The sequence below is a fragment of the Ruditapes philippinarum genome, unplaced genomic scaffold (assembly GCF_026571515.1).
Source record: "Ruditapes philippinarum isolate M1 unplaced genomic scaffold, ASM2657151v2 ctg6144_1_1_1_1, whole genome shotgun sequence".
In the NCBI taxonomy this organism is placed as follows: domain Eukaryota; kingdom Metazoa; phylum Mollusca; class Bivalvia; order Venerida; family Veneridae; genus Ruditapes; species Ruditapes philippinarum.
The window spans coordinates 27,857-50,786 of record NW_026857649.1 but is presented as its reverse complement, the minus strand read 5'-3'; the positions used below and the strand labels follow the sequence as shown (position 1 = coordinate 50,786).

Here is a 22,930-nt window from a genome sequence, read left to right as displayed (position 1 = left end):
GCGTAATAACGCAAAACAAAAGGCGTTATAACGCTAATTTTATACCATATAAATTCCAAACAATGGCCTAGTCATGTAAGAAAGGAAGAACAATGTTGATCTAAATGAATTGATCAAGATGTACGGATACGTCCTAAGACCAGAGTTTGATTTTTTAAAATCTTTTATTAGGAAATGCTTTCGTCGGATTAGAGGTTACTATCACCCAACTTTAGATACTTTTCTACAAGGACAAAGAAGACAATGTCTCCTATAATTGTAACTTAACAGAAACACTTTCACCCTTCTAAGCATACCTAATTATTAAGATATACTTTCACCCTAATGTGATTTACTTATACCTTACGTTTTTTTCAAAATCTTGTTACCTATAGCCTATTACCTATGGCGTAATTGGGAACGACATTCACATAATTAGAAGATACTACAGGTTATTAAGTAATTATACAGGACATATCCGAAGATAATTGAACATTTGACGCACATATAAGATAAGATAAGATATAAGAAAAGAAAAGAAAAGATAAGAAAAGAAATTCATTTACTTTAGTGACGTGTTTAAAATCAATGATGTGATACATGTGAATTCAGAGTAACTTTATTTAAGTCCAGTCCAATGGACCTATAAGTCACCAAGTCATCTTATATTGGCAAATATTAAAGAGTCTTCATTAGTTTATGACAAATAGTTTGCATTATTACTGCGCAAATGGAATGATAGTTATTGTAAATGTATATTGTATTATTCTGTACGAGTTTATATCTTGAAGCAATAAATTCAGATCATTATTGGTCTTCCTTTCTCGCGTTACTAGGCAATTTGATTAGTATAAATATGGTATTAAATTGGCATTATAATGCGTTTTAATTTGCGTTATTACGCCTTTTGGTTCGCGTTACTACGCCTTTTGATTTGCGTTATTACGCCTTTATTGTCGTTATTACGCTTTTGGATTCGCGATATAACGCCTTTATTCGCGTTATTACGCCTTTTGATTCGCGTTATAACGCCTTTATTCGCGTTATTACGCCTTTTGAATTGCGTTATTACGCGAATAAAGGCGTTATTACGCCTTTCAATTCGCGTTATAACGCCTTTATTCGCGTTATTTCGCCTTTCAATTGGCGTTATAACGCCTTTATTCGCGTTATAACGCCTTTGATTCGCGTTATTACGCATTTTGATTCGCGCTATAACGCGATTAAAGGCGTTACTACGCCTTTTGATTCGCGTTGTAACGCCTTTATTCGCGTTATTACGCCTTTTAATTCGCGTTATAACGCCTTTCAATTGGTGTTTCAACGCCTTTATTTGCGTTATAACGCGAAACAAAATGCGTAATAACGCGAATCAAAAGGCGTAATAACGCGAATAAAGGCGTTATCACGCGAATCAAAAGGCGTAATAACGCGAACCAAAAGGCGTAATAACGCAAAACAAAAGGCGTTATAACGCTAATTTTATACCATATAAATTCAAACAATGGCCTAGTCATGTAAGAAAGGAAGAACAATGTTGATCTAAATGAATTGATTCAAGATGTACGGATACGTCCTAAGACCAGAGTTTGATTTTTTTAAAATCTTTTTATTAGGAAATGCTTTCGGTCGGATTAGAGGTTACTATCACCCAACTTTAGATACTTTTCTACAAGGACAAAGAAGACAATGTCTCCTATAATTGTAACTTAACAGAAACACTTTCACCCTTCTAAGCATACCTAATTATTAAGATATACTTTCACCCTAATGTGATTTACTTATACCTTACGTTTTTTTTTCAAAATCTTGTTACCTATAGCCTATTACCTATGGCGTAATTGGGAACGACATTCACATAATTAGAAGATACTACAGGTTATTAAGTAATTATACAGGACATATCCGAAGATAATTGAACATTTTGACGCACATATAAGATAAGATAAGATATAAGAAAAGAAAAGAAAAGATAAGAAAAGAAATTCATTTACTTTAGTGACGTGTTTAAAATCAATGATGTGATACATGTGAATTCAGAGTAACTTTATTTAAGTCCAGTCCAATGGACCTATAAGTCACCAAGTCATCTTATATTGGCAAATATTAAAGAGTCTTCATTAGTTTATGACAAATAGTTTGCATTATTACTGCGCAAATGGAATGATAGTTATTGTAAATGTATATTGTATTATTCTGTACGAGTTTATATCTTGAAGCAATAAATTCAGATCATTATTGGTCTTCCTTTCTCGCGTTACTAGGCAATTTGATTAGTATAAATATGGTATTAAATTGGCATTATAATGCGTTTTAATTTGCGTTATTACGCCTTTTGGTTCGCGTTACTACGCCTTTTGATTTGCGTTATTACGCCTTTATTGTCGTTATTACGCTTTTGGATTCGCGATATAACGCCTTTATTCGCGTTATTACGCCTTTTGATTCGCGTTATAACGCCTTTATTCGCGTTATTACGCCTTTTGAATTGCGTTATTACGCGAATAAAGGCGTTATTACGCCTTTTGATTCGCGTTATAACGCCTTTTGATTCGCGTTATTACGCCTTTTGATTCGCGTAATAACGCCTTTATTCGCGTTATAACGCCTTTGCATTTTTATTTTCTTATTTTATTTGACACTATTAGGCTTTCGTACAGTTCTTTATTTTAGAATAAATTATAATTCAATACATGCTAAATGCAACATTAAGATTTTTGCATAAATATTTGGCTTGTAGCTCAAGGGTCAATGCCTCATTCTTTATATAAAAATGTAGTGATTCGTGTCCGGTAAGACTGTTTTTGGCATATTAAGCCGATGGTTTATACGCAAAAAGATCAGAGTTAAGATCACACTTAGACTTGAATATATAATTTTAGAAAGCGCATTTATAGCCGTATCCGGTAAATCAGTTCTTTCTGTCGTTCCTTTTTGATTGTAAATTATTTCCATTCTGTAGCAGATTTTGAAATAATTTGCTTTAAAGTAACATTAAATAAATATGTAAAAGTATTTTGCCTTCGGCCTAAAAACCAAACATTCTACAGTTTCATTAACCTTTTTAACAGTATTGTTGTAAATCTTATAAAAAATTGTTCATAAATTACGATTTTTAACGGAAAACCCCAAAGTAACATAAAGTTCGTATACGAATTTTGATATGCAAATGAAGACTATAATCGCATTGTGTATGCGCAGTTACAGTGTTATAGTTGTTATCCGAAACACAGCAAATATGAGATTTTCATGTGCAAACACACCTTAACCGTTTTAGCTTTACGGTGCATTAGGCATACCATAAAAAATTAGATTTGTATGAAAACATCCGTTACAATGCGGAAATATACCGTTAAATTAGGACTGCTACTTGTAGTCATGCTTGTTGATATAATATTGATGAATATGATCCGAAGGCGGAGCTTCTCATGCAAACAGAAATTGAAATTCCGATTTCACCACAATGATGTTGCAGATTGTTATGCTTATAAAACTCACTCACAAAATAAGATATTGAGTCGATATGAAACCAAATTTATTAATGAAATGTCGCTATTTCTGGTTTTATGAAATTTATTAAATGTAGCTTTAAAAATATAGCACTTCTAAACCATATTCGATGTTAGACGACATGTAGGTAGCTTAAAGCTGAAGATCAAAAAAGTACTTTGATGTCCATGTCCGGTCATTAGTTCCGCCATTCATTGATTAAATGAGAAAAAAACAGGCATTAATTTTTGGCACATAAATGACTCGTCATGCTAAAATGACAGGTCGTCCGTTAAAGATCTCAATGTGATAAAGGCTTTAAAAATGGACAACGATGTTTGTATATGGTCATATCTTTTTGATTGATTTGTGGATGTTTTTTGATATTTGGGAATATTGGGCATATAAGAAAGTGACTTTTGTAACAATATTTTAAATGTTATCAGCGTTACTATGCGTTCAATATGAGTCAAAGATCATGATTCCTTTACTTGGCTCCGCTTCGAGGATAGTCATCTGTTCCAACGACAATTTCTAATTAATATTATAATGACTGAGAGCTGTTTGAGAAATATCAAAATATTTGTTACTCAAACACAAAGTGTCAGAAAAAAATGAGACTAATTGCAGTATACCTATATTTAAAAATGATAAAATACGGGACTAAAATCAGTTAAAATGCTTTTAAACCAAAGAAAAAAGTATCATAGCTTTTAAACTTTATCGAATATTGTCTGTTTATTGTTTCAAATAATATGAAATTTACTTTATTTCGATTCTAAAAATTCTATTTTCAATTTTCAGGTACCGCTGAATTGCAAATTAACTGGGAAAGGGTTTTCTTAGATTTATCAAAATCGTTTTCTGCAACACGCTGGAAATTATTTGCATATGAATTACTAAGTAAGCTTGTATAACTTAAGTTTGTTGAAAAATTTGCCTCGACTAAGTTACACGCTAAGGTAATTTATATAATAGCGGATTTGTATGCAGCTATAAAATAAAGTTTTTCTCGTCCTATCATACAAATTGTTTTGTGGACAATTGTCAAAAAGTTATTGTTATCTTAAAAATGGTAAATAACAGAAATTTCTTCGAGTATTTTATGTATTATTATCTTATTTAATAATGTTCAATAAATAAATAAAGTAAAATGCATTACATTTGGCTGTAGGCAATTGTCAGAAGATGACTAGAAGCGTTCATGATACAGTTGATGAAATTGAGCTAGAAGCAAAGAATCAGCATACAGTGGGTTGGGTCATTTATGCGTATTTAAAAGTATTCAATAAATGGCTTAACAATCTAGGAAGCACAAGGGCAACCTTTGAACACATCAAAAATGCTGTTACAAGCGCCTTTGATGCAGAAGAGGATATAAAAATGGTTGATTCTATCGAAAGGTTTGATTCTATTTTTTTTATTTTGTTTAATAGATGTCACTGAAAGTAAAATATACATGTCACCAGATTCCGAGAAAAATTGTTAGATTTACCATTTGTATGAAACAAAGGTCAGGTTAGTTGACATACAGAGGATATTGATCGAGTGTATGTTTTATACTAAAAATATTAAATATCGGTGTTTCTGGCTAGGATAATATATCATTAATACATCCAACTGAGGGAAGTGCTGAAACTTAACAACGCCTCGGTTGACATTATCTTGTCAAGGGTGAACCTTGTGGAATGTGGTGTTTATTCTATCATACCGAGCGAATCAAAATTCAGTAGGTTTTTATTTATTCGAATATGATGATCTATTTGTCGCATACTATAAAAGAACTGTTTAAATCAAATAAGAATCTACGGTGCCCTTAAGGTGACATTTTCTTTACTTTTTCCCCGGGACTTAATTCATTTTTATGTAATTACGAAATATTAATTCGCTTTTACGAAATATTAATTCATACTTACGAAATATTATTTCGTTATTACAAAATAAAAATTTGTTCTACAAAATATCATTCATTTTGTAATAACGAAATATTAATTCGTAAAAACGAAATAATATTTCTTAATTATAGATATTAATCGTAAAAACGAAATATTATTACGTAGAAACGAAATATTATCTGTAAATACGAAATATTAATTTGTCAATACGAAATAATATTTATTTTTTACGAAACATATCCTGTTATTAAATGGTATAATAATATCCGTGATAGTACAGACGCTGGGAAAATTCTGTTAAAATTGGGGTCGTGGGGTCCAAATCCAGACATGAACGAACACATTTTTGTTACGTTAAGTTTATGATTTTGCTGCTATCCTCATTACTGCATGCTGGTATCGTGATTGCTCATGGTTACTAGAAAGTCACTTCAGATACAGAGATCAGTAGGTTGTATGTCAAGGTCACAGTGTACTTTAAACATTATAATACACTAAATTTCTTGAGGTCTGGTAAGCACGCTGCTGATCATATTGTAAAGAGGTTGTCCATGGCTAACCCATATTATACTCCGCCAAAAGGCGGCGGGGGATATAGTTTTAGTATCTTTCCCTCTGTAATTCCGTCCTTCATTTTTGTCCGGAGTATAAATTAAAAACTTCCTTACAGATTGACTTGAAAATTGAAATATGAATAGATGGCAACTAGGAAAAGTGCATTGTCTAAGAAACATAACGCTATTTAGTCTTTTTATCATGTCCATTTATTTAATTTTACCATACTATTTTGGTCAAGAACATGACTTGATAACTATTTAAGACATTTAAATGAAAAGATGGAAACTTGGATTGAAATTAGTATTTCGTTATTATAAATTGATATTTCGTAAAGATGAATTAATATTTCGTAAAAACGAATTAATATTACGTAAATAAGAATTAATTTTTGTCAAGCTTTTCATTGACGCTCTTATGATGTTACACTAAACTTAAGTATTAGACGCTATGTTTGTTTGACGCATATGACAACATGCATACAATATACATGACTATGCCAATACGTTTTAACGGAATAGCAAAACAGTTTGAAGTTTACTGAATATTTTTTCCGATGATGTCAATTACTATAACAATTATTTTTTGATTCCTTTAAACTGGTCGGACTTATATTTATAAGTAAAAAAGTCTCTAATTTTATAATGTGCACATATTTGTCCTATTTGTTTCCTTAAGGAACCCCCCAATGAAAGAGGCAACGCCAATGTGTTTCCTTGAAGTCCCTAACAAATTAGTCAGACCATTTGGCAGCAACTTTGCACATTCACAACAGGTTATGGCCTTACATGATGATGAAGTACAAGGCAACTCTAATTGTGCAAGAGGAATATTTGTCAGTTCAAGTGAAACTCGTAGTTACCAATTGGCTCATTGTCCCTACTGTTCTAAGTATACTACAAACGAAATATCCAATCGGGAGGAAACATTAGTACAATTAAACAAAAACAGTATTGAAACTAAATACAATTATGATGATACCAATATTGCCGAACGAGAGCGAATAAGTAAACGAAAGCAAGATCAATCAACTACTCAGCAATATAAACGGAGTGCAAATGAAAAGTATATCATGGAAAATGCCAAGCAAAATCTGCTTTTCGATATCATGCCAATTCGTCAAAATGATTATGACATGTTTATGGATTTTGTTATAGACCTTATTTCGAACGAATGTCATGTAAGTAAAGACGTTATATTATCCATAACATACGAAGGCTTCTGTAAAGCCCACCAAACAAAAACAAAGGAAAATGAAACTTTATATATAATAAAATCGGGAAAGACAAGTCTTTGTATTAGAAAAGATGTATTCGAGGATTTAGCTGTTTACGGTAATGTCGCACGACCAAAGCTGCTAAAACATCTGGTGAAAAGAATATTGAATGTGATAACACCATGTTATTGTTCATCAAATTTGAACAAATGAAAGTATGCTTTATTTGTTTATATATTTTGATCTAGATACTATGCTCGCTTAAATCTGAAGTTAAAAAATCGTAAAGTCATTAAGTACATGGCTTCTTTAAAATGTTTCACTTAATTAAATTATATTCACTTACTACAGTTATTTAGTTTGTTATACATTATAAATGAACCCAAATGATCTGTCAAAGAATTATTCAATGACCTGATAAAACATATCGGTAATAGTTTTTCCATTCCTTAATCCAAACATGTACACAATGTTAACCAGCTATATACACATATTAATACATGTACATTTCAGAATAAAGATGATAATAGCGTAAGGAATGATGCTGAAAAAGAAAATAATGCCGAGCAAAATTTCCAAGTTAATGGTCAAAATGGATTATGCCCTGACATGAACGAATCTGAAGAACCATTTAGCATCAAAACAAGTCTCAAACAAAACTCCTCTGGTCAGTAATTTGAACCTGAAGAAAAAGTAGGGTCAGCAAAGGTTGAGCATGGTAAGAAAGAATTAGACAACAAAGCAGAGTGTGAACAAGAATCAGTGAACAATAAGGGAAACAATGACAAAGATACAGATATAGAAAAGGAATTAGAAAACATGAAAGAACGGTTCTTTCCGGTTGGTGATGAAACATATAATTTACCGACAACAGCCAATGTAGCCGATATACTAAATAATTTTAAGGATCATAAATAATACTCCTTAAGATAGCACGTGTGTATCACAAGTGGATAAACTGTAAAGTCATTTTAATTGTCATGCTTGCTTTATTTTACTTAACTATGTTTTGTTCGTGTGTATCTCAGGAGGGTAAAAACCTGAGGGTAAATTTTATCATCTGTATGTTCTTGTCGATGCTAGAGTGCGTTGACGAATTTTGCACTTACTAATACCGTTCATGTACAGACTCAATCAAACCATGTATGCAACATTTTCAATCTTATAGTATTTTTTAAGGAAACTATAATTAACTTATTAAGTAAATAATAACTTTAGTATTCCTGGTTATCTAACTTTTTCAGGTAACGTGCGTGTTACGTTTATGCTGCTTCAAGTGCATGATTATATATTTCCATTGACGTTTTGTACTGTTAGTCGACTCTATTCCGTTACATAAATTGTTAAATTTAACCAAAATTTTATACAGTCGGTAAACCAAAGTTTAACCCAAAAGTTAACTTTACCACGGATTTAACCCAGTGGTTAAAGTTAACAAACGTTTATGCAGTTGGGTGCTGGTGATATTCATTTCCAGGATAAACCATGTGAAGTCACATCATGCTATATAGTAAAAACTTTACGTGAGATATAATTAATCGTTTTATCGATCCCAATGACTTATATACCAAATGCGACAGAGATATGGAATTCTCCATTTTGACATTCAAAAAGCATTAAATGAGGTTCAAGGGGAAAACATACAAACATTATGACGAACTCATCAATTCAAGTTAAAGATGTTGAGTCATGTTTACTGCATAAGTTTTTTACAATATATTATATACTACATACAAAATTTTGAAGTAGTGTTTCGGAGCCCATTGTGAATTATAAATTCATTGATTTCGATACGCTTCGCCAGTGCAATATCTTGTAGGCTTTACTACATAATTTATAGTCATATATATATATCGCTTGTCAAAAATCATATGTGTCATTTATGGATGAGATTAAAATAGGTCTAGATTCATTGTCTACATGAATAAATCATTCCAATACTGATTTAAAGAGAAATGTGGAGTAGCACTCAGTAGCAATTGTCATTGCTTTGTCTTTCCGACCTTAATATCTTTATTTTATATCGTATTTTTTCTTTAAATATGACCATTTTTAATGTTCCATAAATAAAAAGTAAACAATAAACCAATGAGTTCATGTGTTAAAACTGATTTTGTTATGCCTGTTCATTGGATAAGATAAATATTTTTTGTGTAAAACTTATCACTTAAGTACTAACATTTTAACGTAGAATGTTAGTTTTTTGTTCAAACTAAAGAGAGTAGCTTTACATTCTGAAATTTCTTATCCCAGTTAACAATTGATTTATCACATTTTTCTTTACTTTAATAGTACACCCGGTGCTTTAATATAATTATTTGTGAAATTTAGTCCAAATCCCTGTCTTCATCTTTTTAAAAGTTTCCTATCAACATACTTATTATTGTTTTTTGTTATATTAACTTTAAACCAGAAAATAAACAATATTATTTAATTATTTTGATGACGATCTAAAATTCAGAAGTATATTTTAAACAAGAGCTGTCACAGGAGTCAGCGAAGCTCGATTAATAAATACCTGACACAGTAAGGAAGACAAAACTATGAAAGAAAAATATATTATGTATAATTTTGTATGAAGTTAAAGTAAAAAAACAACAACATTTGTTAACAAACATTTCAAGTACAAGGGGGAATAATTCCGGAAATAGTCACGCTAGAATTATGAACCTTGTCACACAACATGTGTTTAATGATAAGAAATAAATATTTTAAGTTTGAAGCAGATACCTTAAAAAGTAAAGAAGTTTTAATATTTTTTAAAGAAAAAAGTTCAAAGAGAGATAAATCTGAAAATATTGCTTCAAGAGTTATAAACCTTATCACATAGCATGTAGTTAATGATAAGGAATATATATTTGAAATATGAAGTTGATCCCTTAGGAAATGAAGAAGTTACAGTAAAAATAATACTTTTGAAGGAAAATTCTAATTTCAAGGGGAGATAAATCTGAATGTATTGGTGCTAGAGTTGTGAACCTTGTCACATAAGATGTAGTTGATGATAAGGAACATATATTTGAAGTTTGAAGTTGATACCTTAAGAAATGAAAAAAGTAATGGTGAAAAATATTATACTAAACCAAAACTTTGATCTGAAATCTGGACGCCGACGCTGGGGCTAGTAGGACAGCTCTCCATATACTTCTAATAGTCGAGCTTAAAAGAAGTATTGTCAAATTTATTGACATATGTGTTAGTTTTGTAATCACCTCACATTTGTTTTGATTTGTTTGAATTTCAGATATACTGATGAAAGTAATGTTAATTATGACAGAATTTTCGTATTTTAAGTGATATTTCGTAAAAAATAATAGATTTTTAATCGTTCTTAATAACAATTAATTATCATGATGTTGTGCGGTGAAGAACTTAAGCCAATATCATCACCGAAAATAAGCGACATGTGATATTGAGATAAAGCTGCATATTTGGAAAATATGTTCTTAGCTGTTAAGAAATGTAAAAAGGATTTAAGATCCAAGTTGACATTTACATGATTTGTGCATAAGTTGACGGATTTTGCTGTATTTATTACCATTTCTCTACTGCGTGACTAAAGCAGTAAAGTTTTGCATATTTCGACATATTTTTGGTAATGAACGTGTCCTTTAATTTTTTACAATGTGTAAATTACTTTGTTCACTTCACAACATTTTACTTTAAATCTGAAGGCATGCTGCTGCGATGTATCTAGTTACCTAAAACTAAGGATTTCAAATGTAAATACTAGCACGGATCCATTGTTCATAACTGGTTGAAACCAAACAAAGTAAACTATTAAACGTAATTAATATTGAAATGTATTTTTAGGGTTTATTCGATAGAGCATTAAATTTGTTGTAAAGGCCAATGCGAACAATCATTATTAAGTAAGTAAAATTTAAGAATACAATAGAATCCCTTAAAGTAAACGAGCTTTTGAAAAAGTTCTCTGTGTGAGTTGACCCGATAGAATCTATCATGGCGATGCTTGAAATGCACCTGATGATAAACGAAGGCATTGATGGTGTATAATGTCGACTATTGTAAAATTGTTCTTGTTGGTGGTCTTCAGAAAAGTTAAACCAAGTCGTATTTAGGCGCGCAAGACTGTGCATTACAAGCTCTATACTCATTGAAATCTTATGGGTTTGTTAAAACATTAAATTTGTCTTTACTTGAGGAAATGTTTGCAGATGAAGTCTTTGTCCTGAAAAATGTTTATAGCAATGTAATACTAACGAATCCTGCGCCATCAACCTCAGGGAATCCTAAAGGGCAACGATCAGCGACGTAGGGCGGCGTTCACATAAACATCCCCGACAATTTCTAGTCATACAAGACTGACTAATGAATATAAATTAAGACAAGAAAAGAAACATAATTAGTTACTTAAATAGAATACGATGATCAAAGAACTCAGCAGATGTGTTCAAACGATAATTATCTTGGAATCTTTCATGTGAAACGTTAGAATTATAGAAAACGTCTACCAAATATGAAAAACATGCATGTAATGAGAACAGAGGGACATCACCTTGGAGCGGTGATTGGCGAACCCTCTACCTCGAGATTTAAAATGGATGATGGCGTGTCAACTCAATTCTTAACCTATATGATCCTGTATGACAAGCTCGTATGAATAAAATGAACGTTTGCAAAGTGAAAATTTAACAATTACTATATGCAAACAGAATGTTAAATATTTGCAGTTTTCTCCTATATTAACTGTTGAAGAGAAAGCAACGGTAACAACACTGTCATCACACTCGCACATGAGGAAATCAATGGGAATATGGCACTTTATTAAGGGAAACGATGACACTTCGAGAAAAAAGTGAAACAGTTAAACAAATGTTGATACATGAATAAGTTAACAAAATGTTGCAAGCAAATAGTAATAGATAAATATTATATTTCAAACTGTATCAATTTCTTAATCTAAACTACTATTATTTAGTTTCTTGTCATGAATGAAATTTGTAAATAGTAAGAGATACAATGTACTAGTTTAATAAAGAAATATCTTTTAAATACTTTAAAGATTAAAAAGATAAAAGATACTCGGTAGAGGTTAGACTGTTTCTACCTGCATAGATTAAAAAGCATTTAATTTGTCGATCTCGGAAACAATGCAAGATATTGTCTAAATGGAACTGACTTGTTTCCGTAAACTTGTGTACCATACACTTAGGTATTTATGTACAAATTGATATAATGCTTTATTAATATGCAAAAATACACCGGAAATTTGAAATTTAAATCAATAGAACACATTAATAATCATAATGGTATATCATAAACAATGAACATGATCTACATGTACTTACTGTACAAGAAAGGTTTTATTCATTTATTTATTTATTTTGTATGTACATGTGTTTTCGGGATCGTGACCGTTAAAGAAAAAAAATACAAGCAGTGGAAATATTTTCTTGGGAGAAAATTCTCTGATTTTGCTTGTTTCCGATGCTGCTTTACATTTTTTTCATAATACGAATGTGTAAAGGTTTCTGAAAGATCCTTTAGATTGATATACCAATGTTAGAATACCGGATTTCTGTTTGTAATTTTAAAGTGATCAATGAAAATCCTACAAAATTTAGTTCTTGTCTGTAAATTTTACAGGAAGACAGATCGTCCTCAGATGGACTTCATGCGAAAAATTAACCTTTATACAAGATAACGATAATAAATACAAAACCTAGAATATTTCAATAATGATGTTATAGTAGACCTGGTTGAGTTACAATAATAATGACATCTAGTCCTATACTCAGAATGTCCTTATAGGTAATAATTTATGTATTAGTTTTAGACAAAATGAGCGGTTTTAAATCATTTACAGGAATTGCAACCATCTTTGACTTCCCCGCTACATTTGATGTCTAATGCTCCTTTTATCGCAAATAAAACGAGTTTTTGTACCATTTGGTGAATTTCTCTTTTACATTAATTTACCTTAAGAATTGTCTCACAAATTGACAGAACTTAAGATTAAATACAAATTTACTAAGTTTGAGACACGAAGTTGATTTATCATTCTTGTCTAAAGTCAAAAGGTGTAATAAGCTAATGTTTCATAAGTCGTAAAAGATAAAACATATAAAATGTGATAAATATATTTAGCGAATAGAGATAATCCGCAAAATAATAGACAAATAACCTTTTCAAAAGAGAATGTTTAACCAGCCTTTAATGAAACATAAACATGTCTGATATGACAGTAAATCATAATTATTTGCTAAATAAGTCCCGTATATTTTCTATGACAGGTATTCAATGAGATCTTTTAAATTATCAGGTTTGAAAATAAAGCTAGCCTACAATTACAAATCAATATTTTTCAATATATTTTGTTCATTTGATTTAAATATCGATTAATCTCAACTCGTCATTGTAAAATTGTAAAACAGATACGCGACTTAATGTTAATACATTCATTGAAACAATTGATTACTACAATTGTTTCAAAAGAAATGATATATCTCCACATAATCTATCAGTTAAATATAGAGTCCTTTTATAATTGTATGTTTTGGCAGCTTCTGTAAAAAGCCATTGTGACAAGTATAACTATAAAAATCGTTTTGAATAGTTAGGTAAATATGTATATATTAATGGAAGTCAAGAAAGGATTTCAAACTTTTCCATAAGTGAAGATATTAAGGAATTATAACTTCAATAAGAGAAGTAAAGTTTATTTTTACAAGTTTTATCTACGTCTATAAAAGATATATCTTTTTGTACCAGTTTCCAAATGTGTACCAATATAAAATTGTATTCTAAAATGGTATTTCTTTCAAAATGAAACTTCGTTATTATCTTTATTTATTCTCGCGTATAATCACAAGGACATAGACAAAAGACAATTTGCTTTGTGAGTTAAAACGATTTTCAGAGAAAAGCTTCGGTTGGCGTTGATTATTGATTTTAAAAGGCGTTCTCAAAAGAATAAGGTTTGTTTTACTATCATTTATCTTGTATACATATCACACTGCTAAGATATGAAAAAGTTGAAAAAGAGCACATGAAAGAAGCAAAGTTTTGACTAGTTATAATAGGACAATTTTAACTTGTGTTGCAACGAAATGCTATTTTTACAATTTTTTCGCAATTACCACGGCAACCCCGTTTGCTCGAATATGTATCGCAAGACTTTGTACGTTAGCAAATCTTTACTGTTTGTCACAAAGTATTTGATGTGGCAATGGATCGGAGAAGGGACACCTTGAACGCGTACTCTAATATAGTGTTGAGAGAGTTTTGTTCTCATCCAATAGATTTCAGTATTGTGCTCAACAATCTAAATCACAAATTTCAATTTTATCGGTGTTTTACGGGCATCCATGGCCAAGTGGTTAAGGTTGTAGATTTCAAATCATTTGCCTCTAACCGCTGTTGGTTTGAATACTCTTTTAATTTTGGTTACATGTAAAAAAATTTTCAAAACGTACTTGTAGTTTTTCTTAAAGTAATTAAATGTATAGATTTAATATATTAGATACATTTTGATGTTTTATGATAATCAAATGCAACCGCTCTTACACCGATGCGTTGTCCATTGCCAAACAGTGACCCTTTAGTTTGTGACAACGTGTTTTATACAGTATGTGATTTTTGCCTGGTTCCACGATATTAAGACTCGATGAACTTTTATTTTTGTATAATGAGAAAAAAGTGTTAATAAAATGCTTTACAACAAAGCACGAACCTACAACAGGTCCCGAATTATTAAGCTGATGCATGTGAATGTTTAATGCCCTTGTTATTTCATTAAAGATTCGCAAAATGCAAAATAAATCGTTTTTAATTCCGAAGTAAATCATGCGTTTTATTGAAAAAGGTATATTCAAATAAGAAAAGTAATTTATCATTCCCTAACACAACCTCTTTTATTTATCATTTTCATACAAGTAAAGGCTATTTGTTGTTAACATTTTAGATATACATGAAATAATAATTATCAGACACAAGGGGCATGACTTTTTATCAAACTGTTTTCGTTTATACGTGACAGGAACAGTAAAACTCAAGAAATGTCTAAGGCTGAACTGAGCCATTTATCCATGTATGCCATTCTCGAAAAGTTACCAAATCATTTTAAACGAAAATCACTGGTAACTTGCTTGCAAAGGAGATACCAGCAAGCATAATTATACTGTGGTAAATATATATATATATATATATATATATATATATATATATATATATATATATATATATATATATATATATGTTTATATTTACATCTAATTGAACAAACCCCTATCATCTGATTTTTGGGAGTTTTGTGATGTTTATTTTATCATTATACTACATGTAATTCTGTAAGTGGGCATTGAATACTGTCTTATCCGATATTCAGGGATGGAGTGAGATATGTTGAACGTTGTATTGTTCCCCACGAACAAACTCCAGTTTGAATTTATCATTATGACTTTCTTTCTCGGGCGTGGAAAGTAATCACTTAGGTATCAAACTCGTTGTTCAGTATTTTATTTTCAGACAATGATGACGCATCAAGTTTATTATGGTATTATTATCGCTGTACTCTCAAGCCAAGCTTTTGCTAACAATATCTGTAACAAGACTTACACTAACGGGATAGGAATACAGGTAAGATGAAATATTAATTATTTATATTACATGAAGGAAGCTTTTTTATAGACTGATAATATATTTGTACATCTCACACATGTGTCAAGGGGTTTAAACCTTTCTTGCACCAGGACTATTTTTTCCACATAACGAATTAGTCTGTAAATAAACCGAGCGAGATAAGAGTTATCATATTTAAGTTAAAGCTTAGATAAATTCGATTAACCAACAGTAATTGTGCTCTTACCGTCCGGTACAGTGCTATTACAGTATCACGGAAATCTATTTGAACAATATAAGTGTAAATCTACAATACTTGAAAATATGTATACCATATGACTTCCTTTATCAGTAACAGACATCTAATTTGCTTTACAAATTCCTTCAATATTTTAGTGTTTCCCTTGTGAACCTGGTTACACAGCAATAGACGACTGTCCCGAGAATTATACTAGTACTAAATGTGAGGAGTGCCAGGATGGAACATATCAACCAGAATGTGTTATCTTGAACGAAACTGTTAGTTGTAGAAACTGTACAGTTTGTGATGCTTATAAAGAAAACTGTACAATTTACAAAGACGCTGTTTGTGAGCTGACAAATGGTCCACGTGCTAGTTTTGGTAATACATTATACATTTTTATAGATACGAGTATATCAGCTTAGCTCTGTATTATGTCAAAACTACAGATAAATGAAATTCTTACTGTATTTCACATAAATTATTAAACCTTAATATCGTTTGTATCTGTTCACACCAAACATAACAATGTAAATGTTGTAAATTATTGACTCAAAGAGAAGTTACATGAAAATACTTAGAAAAAGTAACGTTGGATTATTAAAAAAGATACTTAGAAAATAAATAACTTTGCCAGTGAAAGTGTCAATTACACTTAGAGATCGAAATGTCAAATAATTGTGAATATTACAGGTTTGCTTTCGATAAATAATCTACATGTAATGTCTTCAGAGCAAATTCATATCATGTAGTGCACATTTCCGTAGTTGTATTTTACTATAACTATGGCAAATTTTGTGTTGAAAAAAAGAAAATCACAAAAGTGTTTACTTGAAATATTATTAATTTATTGTCGTTGATCAAGTAAGTGGAAATGTTTCTCTACATTGGTTCATGAATTAGATATTACAGTAATAATAATTGAAGAAAGAAACAGTTATGTATGTTTTCTATTTAACAGGTACGGACGTCCTTTCAATCATGGCAATAGCATATGTAACAATAGCTGGTATTGCCGGTATTACTGGCTGTGTTATCTTGTTTCACTTTGTTAAGATTTGCATTGAAAGGTAATTGCATAATATAATTATTTGTAAATCGGACAATTAAAGAAAACTGTTTGGAAAAACGTTATTTGTATTAATTGTATTATAAAAGTGTACAATATGCTTTAATTTGCATAAATCTTTTTTAAAGGATTTTTATAAAATGTAGCGGAAGTATGATTATCATTTTAAATATTATCATCATCATCTGCAATATAATTCTTTTTATCATTACTATCATTATAAGTTATCATTTTATTTATTTTTGTTATATTTCTAAACTAAACGTAATCAATAATAAGATAATACTAAAAAAGCTATATTAATTAACTTAGGATACGTAAAAAAATAGAAGAAAATGCACGGTCCAGAAGCTATGAAAACTATGGTCTAGAAAACCAAACGGATGATAATGCAGTTGAAAAAGAAATGTTTAGCAGAGAGATAATATTGAATCCTCCTAAAAATCAGACAGAAACCGGTAATAAAAATTCAACTATTCAAAAATAAATGTATTCAGTAGCTACCATGTAATGATAATTTATACACAATACACTATAATATTTAACAATTAATGCATTTACATGTACAAAAGCACGAGGACTTAAAAGTCCGAGCCTACTCCTGCAGATTTCGAAATCGAAAGAGGATACAATAGGTCTACATGAGCTTTCGGTCAAGTAGATGATTTCTTGTCCTGTGATATGTTTTTTGTTTAAAAGTAACCGGCTTCGTAACGTCTTTAAAGCGCGAGTGAAGTGTCATTGGCTAGTTTTGGTTTAATGATAATACTAATAATATAATAATAATGATAATAATATCACGGCTGTGATTAAGTCATACTGCATACTGCGCCCTGAATCAGACATGGCCAATACAGCACAATAACGATATATACTCGGTGAAGTTACTTTATATATTATACATTGACTGCAGATGATTATCGTCATAAACGTTATAATTTATCCTTAATAAGTTAAAATGACATTAACGTCTAAAAATACGAAGCAAAGAGCTCATTACTTATCATGACAAACACGCCCGCTGACAGAAACCTTCATGTGTTTTTAGCCCACCAGAGCCGAAGGCTGAGGGTGAGCTATTAGTATCCAAGGGGAATGCTCCGGCGTCTGTCGTCATGCGTCAACAATCTTCTTCTTCTCTGAAACTACTAAGCAGATTTACTTCAAATTTGGGCTGTAGCATCCTTGTGACAGTCACACTTCAATTTGCTCATGCCATTCCAATTGGCTCCTTTTAGGGGTCAGCAGAGCTAAAAATACAAAAAAAAAAACTTTAAACATTTTCTTCTACAGAACTAATGGATGGATGATCACCAAACTTTGTCTGTAGCATTCTGATGTAGTCTTTTATCAAGTTTGCTCATAATAATTTGATTGGCCCCTTTTAGGGACCGCTCAAATAAAAAAAAGAAAGAAATAACATTAAATGTCTTTTTCTAGAGAACTAATTGATGGATGATCACCAAACTTTGTCTGTAGCATTCTTGGGTAGCCTGTTATCAAGTTTGCTTACATCATTTTGATTGGCCCCTTTAAGATTTCTCTAGGGCTAAAAGTAGAAATACCTTTAAACATCTTCTCCTACAGAACTAATTAATGGATGGTCACCAAACTTTGTCTGTAGCATTCTTAGGCAGTCTTTTATCCAGTGTGCTCATATTAATTTGATTAGCACCATTTAAGGTAAAGCTTAAATGCCCCAGATCATGGCATTTCTTCAAATTATTGTTTAAACATATTCTATGCTCAAATTTAATATTAGGAAATGTTGACATTCCAACACTGAAAAACAGTTGTTTCTACTGAGCGACTCAGAGCCATCATGGCCCTCTTGTTTTAATCAAATGCAGTATCATTATATAGAAATTGAACTAAATCAGTAATTTCATCTTGGTATAATGATTTATAATATATTTAAGAACTCAAAGAAGTTGAAAACTCAGAAGACATATTACAACAAAGAACATGGGAAGGTTTTCAGGTTACTGGAGATTCCGAAAATACACAAGGTAAGAAATCAATATTATAAAAGTACTAACGGCAGTCATTAATTCTCTTAAAACATTAAGAAATTAAATAAAATGTTAAAAACCCGAAAAAACTGACTAAATTCTATTTCTAATCATTTTGCTTTTTATGTATAATTATAATCATGTAAAACATAAAATAAAATACGATAAACAAATCTAAATTAACTTAACTCGGTTATGATTAGCTAATACAATTAACATAGACATTGTAACCATAAAAAAACTAAATATTAAATGACTTTAGTGAATAAAGGAAATGAACGTAAAACAATATATTTATGAACTAAAATAAGCCAAAGGTTCCTTTGTCGAAAATACTTTTCTTAACTTGTGCTGACCAAAAATGAACTCCAGATAAATTGTGATAAATAAGTGATAAACGATTTACATGAGTACTCATGAGTACTAAGTTTCTGTTTTTACGATATGAATCTAGATAAAAAAAGTTGGCAACAGTAGTTTCAGTTTTATTTCTCGCTTCACACAATACATACAAACTGCAAAGATTTTAAAAAATAAAACATAAAATAAAATGAGATAAATACAAAATTAATAAATAAGTAAACATTTTCAGTTTTTTTCGATACCGTCCAGTTTCTATGTTATGTTCTATATAAGAGATCTTTCTTGTAACATGGTAGGAATTGAAAAGTGGTAACATCGAAAAATTATACTTAGAAAAACGCTGAGGGCCAATTTTACTAAAGAATGAAAACAATAACCAACTTGGATTGGATAAAATCTTATTTATTCTTTGTCCTTGTATAAAACATGGGTTGTTCGAAAGCTTAAAAGTTTTCTTCTGGATTGCATTTTCGTTTATTTTTTTCCCAATTTAGATTGTTAGCACGACATCACACAAACATAAAGTATCCATGACAGTTTAGGAATTTGTGTCTAACAGATAGATGCAGAAAAAATATAAACTGTTATAAACAACATGACAAAAATCTTAAACATACAGAACAGCGCATGCAGCTTATATTTATAAAGATTATTTTAAAGCGAATGCTACATTTTTGGACATTGTGTACAGTTATTGTTGCAATATAAATCCCTTACGCCCCTAGCACCGGCTTGAGCAGTACTCAATTCGTGCAGGTATCAATGATCCCAAAGGACCAGGATAATAAAACAATAATGAAGTGAAGTACGGGGCAACTTTTTACAGCAGCCACACTGAGCTTGACACCTGCTGTTGTGAAGTATAAAAGGCGATATCAAACAGATTAAAAGTATCGAGGATATATTTAGGCTTCACTTAGTACACCCTACTTATTCAGTACAAAACGGCCAGAGCAATCCTAGCATATTTTCCCTGCTAACTATAGTTAGTTAAAAGGTTTTTCATGTTATTTTGTTGTGATTAATGCTTCCGAGGGATCACTTTGTTTCCATATTTTTATACTTACACTGCGTCCGTCGCAATAATTCAATAAAACATCAAGCAATAAAAGTATAAACCAAAGAGAGGGTAATTACAGACACAATTTGACCAATAACATAAAAGTTCAGCACTGGCTTTGAAGTTGCAGACATAGGTTTTGTGCATGCCGCACTATCTGACTTAGATGAGGACATATGCCAAATAAATCATCAACCAATCATTGCATGCAACATATATGGCGATGACATCTGCCAAAATTTCAATCAAATATTGACCCAAAAGTTGCAGACATAGGTTTTGCGCTTAAATCACCTTCTGATTGAGATAGAGACATATGCTAAATAATTTTACCATCCATGAATTAATGACATAATTATATGGCAAACAACATTTGACACAAATAATGATGTTGACCTGACAACTGCTAAAACATTAGCCAAATGTTTTGATCTAGCAATGACAAAGATACAAGTAAGAATTTGAAAATGAAAGTATGGACATGCGTCAAACAACACATTGTCTGATTATGGTGATCATTCCATCATTTATGCGAAAGGGACAAAAAACGCTAGCTGCATAAAAACTTAATGACAAAACTCGAATCTTTAAACGTTAAATCCATTGACCTTAATATTTTAACTGGAGGCCTAGGGCTTCAGCATGACCTGTCGTCCTTTCATGATAACCAAGTGTACCGATTTAACTGAACACGAATCATGCATGCAGACGTTTACGGACCGGGCATACATATTTACCGCAATTGTATCTGTATAAAAATGCACTCTAATCCCTGCTGTGACCGCGCAACACATTGTCTACTTGGTAGACATGTGTACCAATTTATTTCGAATTCCAATCATGCATTCAGAAATCATGGTACACACGCACGTACGCACGCACACACACACACTCGCTCGAAAACGCTCGAACACACACGGGGACCAAGGTAACACTATCTTTGCCAATAAAGAAATTCCACTAAGACCCTTAGGTTCAAACATAAAGATAAACATTAGCATGATCACTTAAAACAGAAACATATGCAAAATATAATTCAGATATATAATCAAGAAATTTGTATTTTTGTTACATTTGAACCCGATTTGAGTGAGAAGCGTTACGAAGCATTTTTAATTTTGTGTCTGTTTTGACAATTATTCTAATTATTCAGGGAAAAAATATGGTATTTAATTGAAATACGGCATGCCGCGAAGCGAAATATTTATTGTAATAAGGTGCTTATAAGCGTGCTGTTGTCCATTCCCCCGCCAAATTATTCTCAAAAGGGCTTTTCGCTCCAAGCCCCTACGAATAAGTGTGTTTTGGCAACGCACCCTCATTGTAGTAGTTAAAACCTCGGCTTTTCCTCCCGTGTCCCGCTAATTAGCGAGTTTTCGTACCGCAACACTGCCGTTTAAGGGGTGAATTCCTGCAGCTAAGATATGATAAATTGATAAATTTTGACATTTTGTGCTTGGTACTTGAGTCACCGGATCCAAGTTGGCGGCTTCTATCCAAATATTTGGACATTCATTTGTGAAACGTCTAAAAAGTTTTTTCTATGCGATCAGGTGCAACTTCGTTTCAATTTAAATTTATCCTTAGCTCTATTACTCTAGTACAATATTTCAGGCTATTCTGAAGCAGTGGTCAAATTGAAATGATGGATTTTTCTTCTGATATTGTTTTGTTGATTGGAACGAAATATCTATTTAGTGCAGAGGTTACGGCAGTTTCCCTAACGACGTCGATTTTAGATTTTGATGACAGTCTTTAATTTACATTGCACAAATGACTTCTATAAGAATCAAGATATGTATATAATTTATATTTCTCATTGTTCACGTAAAACAATGATTTTTTAAGTAGATCTACCCGGTATGTCATATTTCCATGGTTTCAGATACATGTATTTTTTAGCCGTGATATGCTGATTTGTTTGCAAGCGTAGTTTTTAAATAATTTTGTAAATCAGTTGTCAAGACGTTTATAGATGAGATACAGTTTAGGTCACGACTGCATTATTTTTAATACATTGTATGTAATATGCTATTTTGACCAGATAATTGACTCTTTATTTCAAATATGTTTACAAATATTTTGGAAGTACAATTTTATACCGGTTGTGAGGGCGGTACCATTACATACTACCGTTTCCTTGTGTTAATGATATACAAATACCAATTTTTCCAAGTTATGTTTTTATTTCAATTTGTTCAGCTTCGTAATGCTGTACCAGTTTGTCTATTTAATATGTGCTGTTCCCGAAAGTTTCTGTTACTTCCTGACACACTTGTGTTGTAAACGTTTTCCAGTCTAAGTTCAAATACCAGTGTTTTACAGACAACGTTATTGATGTCACTGTTTTGTCCGACTATGTTCGGTTGCAAAAGTTTTTCCAGACAACACTCTGGTGTAAATGCTTTTCCAGACTATGTTCAAATGTACATGTTTCAAGACTATGTTCAGATGGTTTTTTTCCAGAC

The 22,930-nt window shown here is 31.3% G+C and overlaps 1 protein-coding gene across 1 annotated transcript; it reads left to right on the top strand.

Moving 5' to 3' along the window:
• Positions 1 to 4,254: 4,254 nt before the first annotated feature.
• On the top strand, positions 4,255 to 8,142 carry LOC132750499 (uncharacterized). The gene is made up of 4 exons (XM_060740497.1): positions 4,255 to 4,371; positions 4,643 to 4,871; positions 6,597 to 7,349; positions 7,648 to 8,142. The coding sequence occupies exons 2-3, from the start codon at positions 4,657 to 4,659 to the stop codon at positions 7,345 to 7,347; spliced, it is 966 nt and encodes a 321-aa protein (XP_060596480.1). The 5' UTR covers positions 4,255 to 4,371; positions 4,643 to 4,656; the 3' UTR covers positions 7,348 to 7,349; positions 7,648 to 8,142.
• The last annotated feature ends 14,788 nt before the right edge of the window (positions 8,143 to 22,930 follow it).